Genomic DNA, 12,208 nt, shown 5'->3' with positions numbered 1-12,208 from the left:
ATATTGCGCCAATATTTCCCCTTAAAGGGTACATGTTGAATCTATACTCTCCCCAACTCCTTTCTGAATGCCACCCCATCATTGCTCTATTGTAGACTCACTCACAAGGAGCTAATCACACTCTACTGTGGTGAATCCTTGCATCATTTTAATAAAATCTGCCTTCACCAATCCAAAGCCATCTTTTGCAGGCCATCATCTTCCTTGAACAGAACAAATTTGAACTGTACCACGTCGTGATCGCTACTGCATAAATGCTTCCCCTCTGTGACATCGAACACTTGTCTGGCTTTTCTCCCTAGAACCAGATACAGCACTGTGCTGTCCATTGTTAGGCCTTCTACATATTCATACAACAAACTCCCCTGGATACATTTTAAGAAATCCACTCCGTTTAGACCCTTAACACTATGCCAATCCCAATTTATGTTGGGGAAGTTGAAATCCCCTAGTAGAATTACCTGATTATTATCCTTACACACTTCTGTGAGCTGTCTTTTTTTGGTCTTCTATTTCCTGCTGACTCTGGGGCCCTATGCTACACAACCAGTAAAGTAGCTGCCCCTTTAACATTTTTATGCTCTACTCACAAAGCTTTATTTAATGACCTTTCCAAGATATCATCTTGCAGTACATTTGCTGTACCACCATCCTTTTTACATCCTCCTCTGTCTTTCCTAAAGAGCCTATCCTAGAATGTTAAGTTGCCAGGCTAGCCCTTCCTAGCTCTCTGAAGAAGGGTCTAGGCCCGAAACATCAGCTTTTATGCTCCTGAGATGCTGCTTGGCCTGCTGTGCTCATTCAGCTTCACACTTTGTTATCTCTAGCCCTTCCCTCAACCATGTTTCTGCCAGGGCAACATTATCACACTTCCATGTGTCAATCTATGCCATTAACTGATCAGTCTTACCTATTATACTCCTAGCATTAAAGTAAAGACCACTCAGCCTTGACTTACTGTTATGGCATTCAACATAGCTGAACTCACTGGGACTTGCTTTCTTTGCTGTGGCATCTGGTAAAATTAAATATACTCGCTATAGCTTTCAAACTTCATCCAACATGATACAACCAATAAATGTGGACATAAATTTACATAAAAATATGGAATTCAGTACCATCAGTTCAATGTCACTGCCAATAATATAAAGTTGATCCTCCATAGAAAGCTTCCGGTTCAGATGAGCGAGTACATACGTAATCCCTGGTAGCCGTACTGCGGGACTTGTTAGAATACTCCCCCAAAGAGCGCTGTAAAATGCAGACTGCTCCACTGCAGCTGCAACTTTCTCCAGCAATGTGTTTGCCCTGCATACAAAGAAAGGCAATTCATAATCTTATATAAGTCCCCTTTCTTAATTTTAACCATTAACGGTGGACAAACCTTTTTGTTCAGGTCTTTTCCGAAGAATGCTTTGGCCATATCCAAGCAAGTCTAATTTATTATGTATTTTGTGAACAGAGATTTGGAGCAACAGTCAGAAAGTGAGGGAAAGAGGGGTGAGATTTTATAGATTCTGTTTGGTACCTCGGTGCCAAATACCCTGCTCATTACTTGTTTCTCTGATGATCATTTTAATTTGAACAATGTGATTATGAAAATAAACTGGTTGAAAAGTTTCCTGCCAGTCCCATATGCCTGTGACTGCAAATGAAAGTGACAAAAACAAAGTAATGAGCATTTTTTAAACTGAATGCATTACAAAAATTTAGCCAAAAACACTGTCTGAAATATACTGAAAACAAGAAACTGGTACTTCTCATTTCTATCACTACACAACCTCTTACTCTTTGGAGTATCAAATTAAACTTTGCATCCTTTCTTCACTCCCCTGTCACTCAAGTAATTTCAAGTCTCTTGCCTATTTCTAAAATTGAGCACGGCTTACTTGTATTTTTGAAAGAATTGAAATTATGAGCAAAGACTTTCTTCTCACTGTTTAATACAAATGCTAGTGACATTTTTTAAGTGTCAAACAATAATGGCCGAGCAATCAAAGGCTTCCTATTTATTTATGAATTCAACTTGCAGGAAAAATATATTTGCATTTGTAAAAGGAAACACTACTTCTAATTGAACTAAAATGTTTAAGAAACAAAACAATTTAAGCTAAGCAACTGAAGAATTATTATAGAGTCCCAACACTGTGGAAACAGGCCATTCAACCCAACAAGTCCACACCAACCCTCTGAACAGTATCCTGCCCAGACCCATTCCCCTACACCTGCATTTACCACATTTAACCCACCCAAACTAAATATCCCTGGGCACTTTAGCATAGCCAATCTACCTACCCTGCACATCTTTGGACTGTGGGAGGAAACCAGAGCACCTGAATGAAACCCACGCTGACAACATGCAAATTCCACACAGTTGCCTAAGGCTGGAATTGAACCCAGGTCCTTAGCAGTTTGGGGTAGCAGTGCTAACCACTGAGCCAACATGCAACATGAGAAACATCTTTTAGGCAAAGGGTGGTAAGTGTCTGGAATTCATTCCTTGAGTTGGTGGTGGAGGCAGAGACCCTAAACTCTTTTAAAAAGTACCTGGATCTGTACCTTATGTGCTGTCAGTTTCAGGGGCTATGGACCGTGTGCAGGAAGATGGGAGAAACAGCATCTGGGTGTTTTTGGGCTGGCATGGACAAGGAGGACCAAATGGCCCCCTCCTGTACTGTATGATTTCTACGGCTCTAAAAGCTAACAACAATAACATAATTATACATAATACATTAACATCGTACTATAAATCAACATAGTCTGAAATTGTTGTCCCTTTCTCATTCAAGTTAAGTGTTAAAAATTCAATTTAAATTTTCAAGGAAGAGTCTTTCATGATTCAAAACATTCATGCTGTTTTCATACTGCACATTCCATTCTTTATATCAATTTAATGGTCACTGAAAAAGCTTTGAAATCTTACTCCAGCTTTTCTTTAACCTGGGGGCAGCATGGTGGTTCAGTGGTTAGCACTGCTACCTCACAGCTCCAGGGGACCTGGGTTCAATTCCACCCTCGGGCAACTGCGTGGAATTTGCACATTCTTCCCATGTCTGTGTGGGTTTTCTCCGGGTGCTCCGGTTTCCAAAGATATGCATGTTAGGTGGATTGGCCATGTTAAATTGCCCATAGTGTTCAGGGACGTGTAGATTAGGTGGGTTATAGGAGGCCGGGTCCGGGTGGAATGGTCCAAGAGTCGGTGTGGACTTGTTGGGCCAAAGGGCCTGTTCCCACACTGTAGGGATTCCAGTGTTGAAAACAAACTGCTAAGAACAGGAAACCAATAGACACAATAGAAATACACTCTGTAGAGGATGTGGTAAACATAAATTACATAGAACATACAGCACTGAAGCAGATCATTCAGCCCAGCTAGTCTGTGCTAGTGTTAGTTTCAAAACAAGTCTTCTTTCATTCTCATGAAGGGCAAAATGAAGAAAACAGTGTAACAAAGGCACTAAATGCAAAACAACATTATACAACTAGCTGTTAGGAAAACCATAGATTATTAACAGTTATAATCATGTAAAAAGGGAATTGTAAAGTGATCAAACAGTTGTAATCATGTATTAAGGTGTGTGTGTGACCATGAGTCTTCAGAGTTTGCTGAGATTTGTGTCTGTACATTCTCCCTGTGTACGCTTGAATAAACCAGCTACTGAACATAACTCCTGGACTGGTCTCTGAGAAGTGGATTGAGCATCGTTCTCCTTGCAACAACTGGCGTAGTCGGCAGGATTCAGTCATCAGAAGACTGTGACAGGAGCCCCAGCAAGCTAAGTACACTATTTTACCACCTACTTTTACCACCTATGGTGGCCTCTGACTCACTCCGGTAATTAAAGAACTAAAGTAACACCGCCATGTTTGTTCAATAAAGCTAGCTTACTTCTGTAAATGATGAATTGATCCTGGGAAGAGGAGCAAGAAAGGCACAAGTACACCAGTAGCGAGGAAGGTGAAACTGCTGAAAGACTCGCACAGGTGACCACTGACTTACACCAATAGTTAAGGAGGTGAAGCTGCAATTGACACAAGCAACGTTAATGAGAAAGGTAAAGCTACTGAAAGACCAATGCAGGAGTACCCAGGGAGAATAAGGTACACGACAAACTGATGATGACTGCCTCAAGAAGAGCTGATAAAGAAATAGGAGGCATCAAGTGATGTCCAGAAGTATACAGAGCTTTGTAGAAATGAAGAAAAAATTGATTAAGAAAATGATGGAGTGGGGAAAAATCCTGAGGTGTCCACAAAAAGACAAAGGGCCTTGTGGAACACACAAATAAAGCATAAGGATGAAAAAACAGCAGTTATATTTGTAGTTTGTAAATTCCAAAAACACCAGGTGTTGACTCTCATGCCAGACCACCCAGGCAACTTAATCATAATAGGCAATTTAGAAAGGGAGCAGAATTGGTATCAACTGTATTGAAATTCTAACAACAACCCATATGACAATAAAGACCAGGTCAAATGTCACGCAACACCAAGTTATAGTCCAACAGGTTTTATATGAAATCACAAGCTTTCTAAGCACTGCTCCTTTGTCAGGTGAAGTGGAACAAAGCACACAGGCGCAGAATTTATCTTGTGATTATCTCTCTGTATATAAATTCTGTGCCTGTGCACTTCCCTCCACTTCACCTGATGAAGGAGCAGTACTCCAAAAGCTTACGATTTCAAATAAAGCTGTCGGACTATAGCCTTGTGTCGTGTGACTTCTGACTTTGCCCTTCCCAATCCATCACTGGCACCTCCACACCATGACAAAGATGAGAATTTGGGACCATCACCCTCTTATAACCCAGCAAACACAACCCTACTAAGAAGGGTACAAAGGTCTGTGGGCAAGGATACAACTGAGACTGTCATAACTGAACTATTCATAGCTACAAACAGGCAAATGCTGAAAATGAGCTTTCCTGCAACTTAATAACAGGAAGAGCAAGTTTTGGCATAAATTGTACAAACTGATTGAGGGACATGATCTCACCCTAGATGATGTCCTGGTAAAAGGCCAAATACCCAAGCCATATGGGAGGGACCCACACAAGGAACAATGGATAAAACATGGATGCACAAGGTACTTACCAGTAGAAAATTAACACATTTAGAAATATGGTCAAAATTGCATTAACATCAATTGGAACAATATTAGCATGACTAAACAAAGGCCTAAGGAATCTGAAGAGGTTTATCAGGAAGGGAAATGTTAAGCATATAGGAACAATGCTGGAGTCCGGGATCCAAACAGAACTGATGATGTACATCTAAAAATGTTGAAAGATGGCATGAAAGTAGAATAACTTAAGGGGAGGGAAGAGCCGAGTGGTCATTATCACTGGACTGTTATCTGGACAGCCAGATAACGATCTTGGGTTTGAATCCTATCATGTCAAATAAATACCTAAGGCAGCTCAGTGGCTCTGTGATTAGCATTGCTGCCTCACAATACCAGGTACCTACGTTCAATTCTACCCTCAGGCAACCATCTGTGTGGAGTTTGCACGTCCTCCCCATATCTTGCTGGGTACTCTGATTTCCTCCCACAGTTCCAAAAATGTGCAAGTTACATGAATTGGCCATGCTAAATTACCCATGGTATTCAGGGATGTGTAGGTTAGCCATGGAAAATGTAGGGTTATAAGGTAGGGGAATGGATCTGGGTAGGATGCTCTTCAGAGGGTTGGTGTGGACTCATTAGTCCAAATGGCCTGCACTGGTCCACGCTGTACGGATTCCAAGGATCTGAAATTATGATTACAATGATAACCTGAATCCATTGTTGATTATCAGAAACACCCATATGGTTCACTGATGTCTTTTAGGGAAGCAGGACCAGAAAACGAACCCCAAACTGGGGTTTCCATTGTCCAGATACCAGGGAGTGATTTAGCAGATGTTTTGAAAGTTGTCAATATCAAAGCGATTGGCAGGGGCCCTGGATATTGGCCTGACATGAGGTGGGGACCCCCCAATGTACGTATAAGTTGCCACAGAAGATAAAGTGTGTCGCATGCTGATTGATTCTGGGCCGTTTGTGTCCATGATGGACATGTATCTCCTGGTAACCTGCACAACCAAGCATATAACCAGGCTGGGGGGAAAAGCCCCGCCAAACAAGACTAAGTCATACAGTATTATTAGAAACCGATACCATTTGTATTCTCATCAGATCATACATTTGTTGCCATATGGGCAAAGATGTATTAAGGCGGTAAGGAGCAATCATTCTCCCTGACAGCAACCAAATTGTCTGGACTGAAATAAATCATGGCTCCACATTTATGGCAGCTCAAGTAGCCGTGTCATTGCATTACCAATGTAGTAGATGGATAGAGAACTGGCTGGGCAACAGGAGACAGAAAGTTATACTGGAAGGGAGTTTCTCAAAATGGAGAACTGTGACCAGTGGTGTTCCACAGGGTTCTGTGCTGCGACCACTGTTGTTTGTGATTTCCATAATTGATCTGGAAAAAGGCATAGACGGTCTGATTAGCAAGTTTGAAGATTGGTGGAGGAGCAAATAGTAAAGGGGACTTTTGGAGAATGCAGCACAATATAAATAGATTGGAGAGTTGGGCGGAGAAATGGTAGATGAAGTTCAATTCAGACGAATGCCAGGCGATGCATTTTGGAAGATCCAATTCAAGAGCGAACTATATGACAAATGGAAAAGCCCTGGGGAAAACTGATGCACAGAGAGATCTGGGTGTTCAGGTCCATTATACCCTGAAGGTGGCAAAGCAGGTCGACAGAGTGGTCAAGAAGGCATATGGCATGCTTTCATTCATTGGACGGGATATTGAGTATAGGAGTTGGCAGGTTATGTTAGTTTTATTGAAATTTAGTTCGACCGCATTCGGAGTACTGTGTACAGTTCTGGTCACCACATTATCAAAAGGATGTGGATGCTTTGGAGAGGGTGCAGAGGAGGATTACCAGGATGTTGCCTGGTATGGAGGCGCTAGCTGTGAAGAGAGGTTGAGTAGATTAGGATTATTTTCATTAGAAAGACGGAGATTGAGGGGGGACCTGATTGAGGTCTACAAAAGCATGAGAGGTATAGACAGGGTGGATAGCAAGAAGCTCTTTCCCAGGGTTAGGGACTCAATTACCAGCGGTTATGATTTCAAGGTGAGAGGGGAAAGTTTAAGGGAGATATGCGTGGTAAATTCTTTATGCAGAGGGTGGTGGGTGCCTGGAACATGATGCCAGCAGAGGTGGTAGAGGCGGGCACGATAGCGTCATTTAAGATGTATCTAGACAGATACATGAATGGGCAGGAAGCAGAGGGATACAGATTCTCGGAAAATAGGCAACAGGTTTAGAAAGAGGATCCGGATCGGTGCAGGTTTGGAAGACCAAAGGGCCTGTTCCTGTGCTGTAATTTTCTTTGTTCTTTGTTTCTTCTTTGTATTTTGCCCAACCGGCAAAAAAGGGAGTGGAGACATATTTGCATAAGCAGATTCAAATTTGTAGGCAAAACATAAACACTACTGTGGAAAGGTCCAAACATTCCACCTTAAGATTGAAGGTTATCTGCACGCATCCCAAAAACAATAGACCATTAAACCAAATGCCCTGACAACAGTAAAGATAGCAGAATAATTCGAAAAATGGGGTATCTTGAGACCCACATACTCCTTAATTACTGCACCTATATGGCCTGTGAAGAAACCAGATAAGTAATACTATCTCATAATAGATGGTACAGCCGTTAACGAGGATATTAAATGAGAATATCCCATACTAGTGAATCAAGCTACAATTGTTAATGATTTAAAATACATACGCAACATTCTGCATATTAAATATGGATTCTCGTCGATTTCGCTACTTGAAGAATTGCCAAAATATGTTTGCATTTATAGTGGGCCAGGCACAATCTACGTGGACCCAACCATGTTAAGGATTCCATAATAGCCAAACCAATGATGGACAGTTTGAAAGGAGTCTAACTAATTCTGGAAAGAGTGATCCTTCAGTATGTAGATGACCTACGAACCCTCAACAAACCCAGTTGGCTATATTGTGATCTATGCAAAAATCCTCTTAGCATTAGAAACAATGGGCCTAAAAGCCAATTCGAGCAAAGCTCAGGTGGGAAGGGGCCATGTGATCTATCTGCAATACAACATCACCAAAGCATCTCAAGCACTTCCCCTTGAATGGAGAGAAGCAATACAGAACATGTCCCAACCAACTCTGGTCAGGAGAATTCTTCTAGCCTTATCACTCTTTAATTTCTGCAGGAACTTCTCTGGAAAAGCTAGTCCACCTTGAAAACTAGCCAAGGACAGCCAACGATCAAATGAGATCATTACTTGGGAAAAGGAACAAGTAGTAGCCTTCATTGAACTCAAAGCAGTCCTGTCCTCCACACCTGCCTTAGGGTTACCAAACATGAGAAAACCATGTCACCTGTACTGCCAAATCCAGAATGGGTATTACGATGCTGTATCAGAGATAATGGGAACTGCAGATGCTGGAGAATCCAAGATAATAGTGTGAAACTGGATGAACACAGCAGGTCAAGCAGCATCTCAGCAGCACAAAAGCTCTCTGATGAAGGGTCTAGGCCTGAAACGTCAGTTTTTGTGCTCCTGAGATGCTGCTTGGCCTGCTGTGTTCATCCAGCTTCACACTTCATTATCTTGAGTATTGCAATGCTGCTGTGTAGGGTCAGAAATTACACAACACCAGGTTATAATGCAACAGGCCTATCTGAAACACAAGCTTTCTGACCCTCACTCCACCTTCAGGTATTGGTGAGAGAGGTAGTATCAGACACAGAATTTAGAGGTAAAAGATCAACTGGTCACACCACTGATTGGAGTGTATTAAATAAAGCTGAGATGCTGTTAAATCTTTAATCAGTTGGGAGGTTATAATTGATTAATATGCATATGTAAATCCCCAAATTCCTTAGAAGTCAGTGTCCTGAGAGAACATGACATTTGATCAGTGTAAAGATGATCTTAGCATGACAATGCATGTTAGGTGTCAGGCTTTGTTTAGAATCTATTTGTGTTTTGGTTTGGTGACAGACTGGTTTTATTTCTAAAGTAGGAATTTATAAAATGCCACATTGACTGATTATCTATACATAGTGTGCTGTTTGAACAAAATAGAATGTATCTGCAAATACAAATTCACCCCACAGAACACAGAACATAACAGCAGAGTACAGGCCCGTCGGCCCTCCATGTTGTGCCGACCTGTCATACCGATCTCAAGCCCATCTAATCTACATTATTCCATGTACGTCCATATGCTTATCCAATGACGACTTAAATGTACCTAAAGTTGGCAAATCTACTACCGTTGCAGGCAAAGCGTTCCATTCCCTTACTACTCTCTGAGTAAAGAAACCACCTCTGACATCTGTCCTATATCTTTCACCCCTCAATTTAAAGCTATGCCCCCTCGTGCTTGCCATCACCATCCTAGGAAAAAGGCTCTCCCTATCCACCCTACCTAACCCTCTGATTATTTTATATGTTTCAATTAAGTCACCTCTCAACCTTCTTCTTTCTAATGAAAACAGCCTCAAGTCCCTCAGCCTTTCCTCGTACAACCTTCACTCCATACCAGGCAACATCCTAGTAAATCTCCTCTGCACCCTTTCCAAAGCTTCCACATCCTTCTTATAATGCGGTGACCAGAACTGTATGCAATACTCCAAGTTCGGCCACACCAGAGTTTTGTACAGCTTCACCATAACCTCTTGGTTCCGGAACTCGATCCCTCTATTAATAAAAGCTAAAACACTGTATGCCTTCTTAACAGACCTGTCAACCCGGCTGGCAACTTTCAAGGATCTGTGTACATGGACACAGAGATCTCTCTGCTCATCTACACTACCAAGAATCTTACCATTAGCCCAGTACTTTGCCTTCCAGTTACTCCTACCAAAGTGCATCACCTCACACTTGTCTGCATTAAACTCCATTTGCCACCTCTCAGCCCAGCTCTGCAGCTTATCTATGTCTCTCTGCAACCTACAGCATCCTTCATCACTATCCACAACGCCACCGACCTCAGCGTCGTCTGCAAATTTACTAACCCATCCTTCTACACCCTCATCCAGGTCATTTATAAAAATGACAAACAACAGTGGACCCAACACCAACCCTTGCGGTACACCACTACTAACTGGTCTCCAGGATGAACATTTCCCATCAACTACCACCCTCTGTCTTCTTTCAGCAAGCCAATTTCCGATCCAAACTGCTATATCTCCCACTATTCCATTCCTCCGCATTTTGTACAATAGCCTATTGTGGGGAACCTTTTCGAACACCTTACTGAAATCCATATACACCACATCAACCAGTTTACTCTCATCTACCTGTTTGGTCACCTTCTCAAAGAACTGAATAAGGTTTGTGTGGCACGACCTTCCCTCCACAAAACCATGCTGACTATCCCTAATCAATTTATTCTTTTCTAGATGATTATAAATCCTATCCCTTATAATCTTTTCCAACACTTTACCAACAACTGAGGTAAGGCTCACTGGTCAATAATTACCAGGGTTGTCTCTGCTCCCCTTCTTGAACAGGGGAACCACATTTGCTATCCTCCAGTCATCTGGCACTATTCCTGTAGACAATGACGAGTTAAAGATCAATGCCAAAGGCTCGGCAATCTCCTCCCTGGCTTCCCAGAGGATCCTAGGATAAATCCCATCTGGCCCAGGGGACTTATCTATCTTCACCCTCTGTAGGATTTCTAATACCTCTTCCTTGTGAACCTCAATTCCACCTAGTCTAGTAGCCTGTATCTCAGTATTCTCCTCGACAACATAAATTGTCATTTTCTAGAGTGAATACTGTTGAAAAATATTCATTTAGTGCTTCCCCTATCTTATCTGACTCCACACACAACTTCCCACTACTATCCTTGATTGGCCCTCATCTTACTTTCATCATTCTTTTATTCCTTAAATACCTATAGAAAGCCTTAGGGTTTACCCTGATCCTATTCGCCAACAACTTCTCATGTCTCCTCCTGGCTCTTCTGAGCTCTCTCTTTAAGTCTTTCCTGGCTACCTCGCAGCCCTCAAGCGCCCTAACTGAGCCTTCACATCTCATCCTAACATAAGCCTTCTTCTTCCTCTTGACCAGAGATTCCACCTCCTTCGTAAACCACGGCCCCCACGCTCTACAGCTTCCTCCCTGCCTGACAGGTACATAGTAGGACACACAGGAGCTTTTCCTTGAATAAGCTCCACATTTCTAATGTGCCCATCCCCTGCAGTTTCCTTCCCCATCCTATGCTCCCTAAATCTTGCCTAATCTCATCGCAATTGCCTTTCCCCCAGCTATAACTCTTGCCCAGTGGTATACACCTATCCCTTTCCATCACTAAAGTAAATATAACAGAATTGTGATCGCTATCACCAATGTGCTCACCTACTTCCAATTCTAACACCTGGCCGGGCTCATTACCCAGTACCAAATCCAATGTGGCTTCGCCCCTTGTTGGCCTATCTACATACTGTGTCAGGAAGCCCTCCTGCACACTCTGGACAAAAACTGACCCATCTATTGTACTCGATCTATAGTGTTCCCAGTCAATATTTGGAAAGTTGAAGTCCCCCATGACAACTATCCTGTCTCTCTCACTCCTATCAAGAATCATCTTTGCTATCCTTTCTTCTACATCTCTGGAACTGTTTGGAGTCCTATAGAAAACTCCCAACAGGGTGACCTCTCCTTTCCTGTTTCTAACCTCAGCCCATACTACCTCAGTTGACGAGTCCCCAAACATCCTTTCTGCAACTGTAATACTGTCCTTGACCAACAATGCCACACCTCCCACCCCTTTTATCAGCTTCTCTGTTCTCACTGAAACATCTAAATCCTGGAACCTGCAACAACCATTCCAGTCCCAGCTCTATCCATGTCTCCGAAATGGCCACAACATCGAAGTCCCAGGTACTACCCCATGCTGCAAGTTCACCCACCTTATTCTGGACGCTCCTGGCATTGAAGTAGACACACTTCAATCCAACTTCTTGCTTGCCGGTGCCATCTTGCATCCCTGAAACTTTATTTTGGACCTCCCTACTCTCAACCTTTTCTATACTCGAAATACAGGGATTCACGCACAGATTCACGTGTTTGTGTGTGCATGTGTGTGTGTGCGCGCGAGGGGCAATTTGAGTATGAGACAGGATCTGTGTGTGTGGGAAAGA

General features: G+C 42.5%; 1 protein-coding gene across 5 annotated transcripts in view; it reads right to left on the bottom strand.

The window, feature by feature from the left end:
• The window catches only part of dop1a (DOP1 leucine zipper like protein A), a 626,666-nt gene that overhangs the window by 268,893 nt on the left and 345,565 nt on the right, over positions 1–12,208 (bottom strand). For all 5 annotated transcript variants that reach the window (XM_059648463.1, XM_059648464.1, XM_059648466.1 and 2 more), the window contains one exon: positions 1,119–1,308. In XM_059648463.1, coding sequence (XP_059504446.1) covers positions 1,119–1,308 — 190 coding nt within the window. The remainder of the gene's footprint in view (positions 1–1,118; positions 1,309–12,208) is intronic.

Source organism: Stegostoma tigrinum, chromosome 9, assembly GCF_030684315.1.
Source record: "Stegostoma tigrinum isolate sSteTig4 chromosome 9, sSteTig4.hap1, whole genome shotgun sequence".
Lineage (NCBI taxonomy): Eukaryota > Metazoa > Chordata > Chondrichthyes > Orectolobiformes > Stegostomatidae > Stegostoma > Stegostoma tigrinum.
The sequence above is the reverse complement of the archived record's forward strand: the minus strand, read 5'-3'. Positions and strand labels throughout refer to the sequence as shown.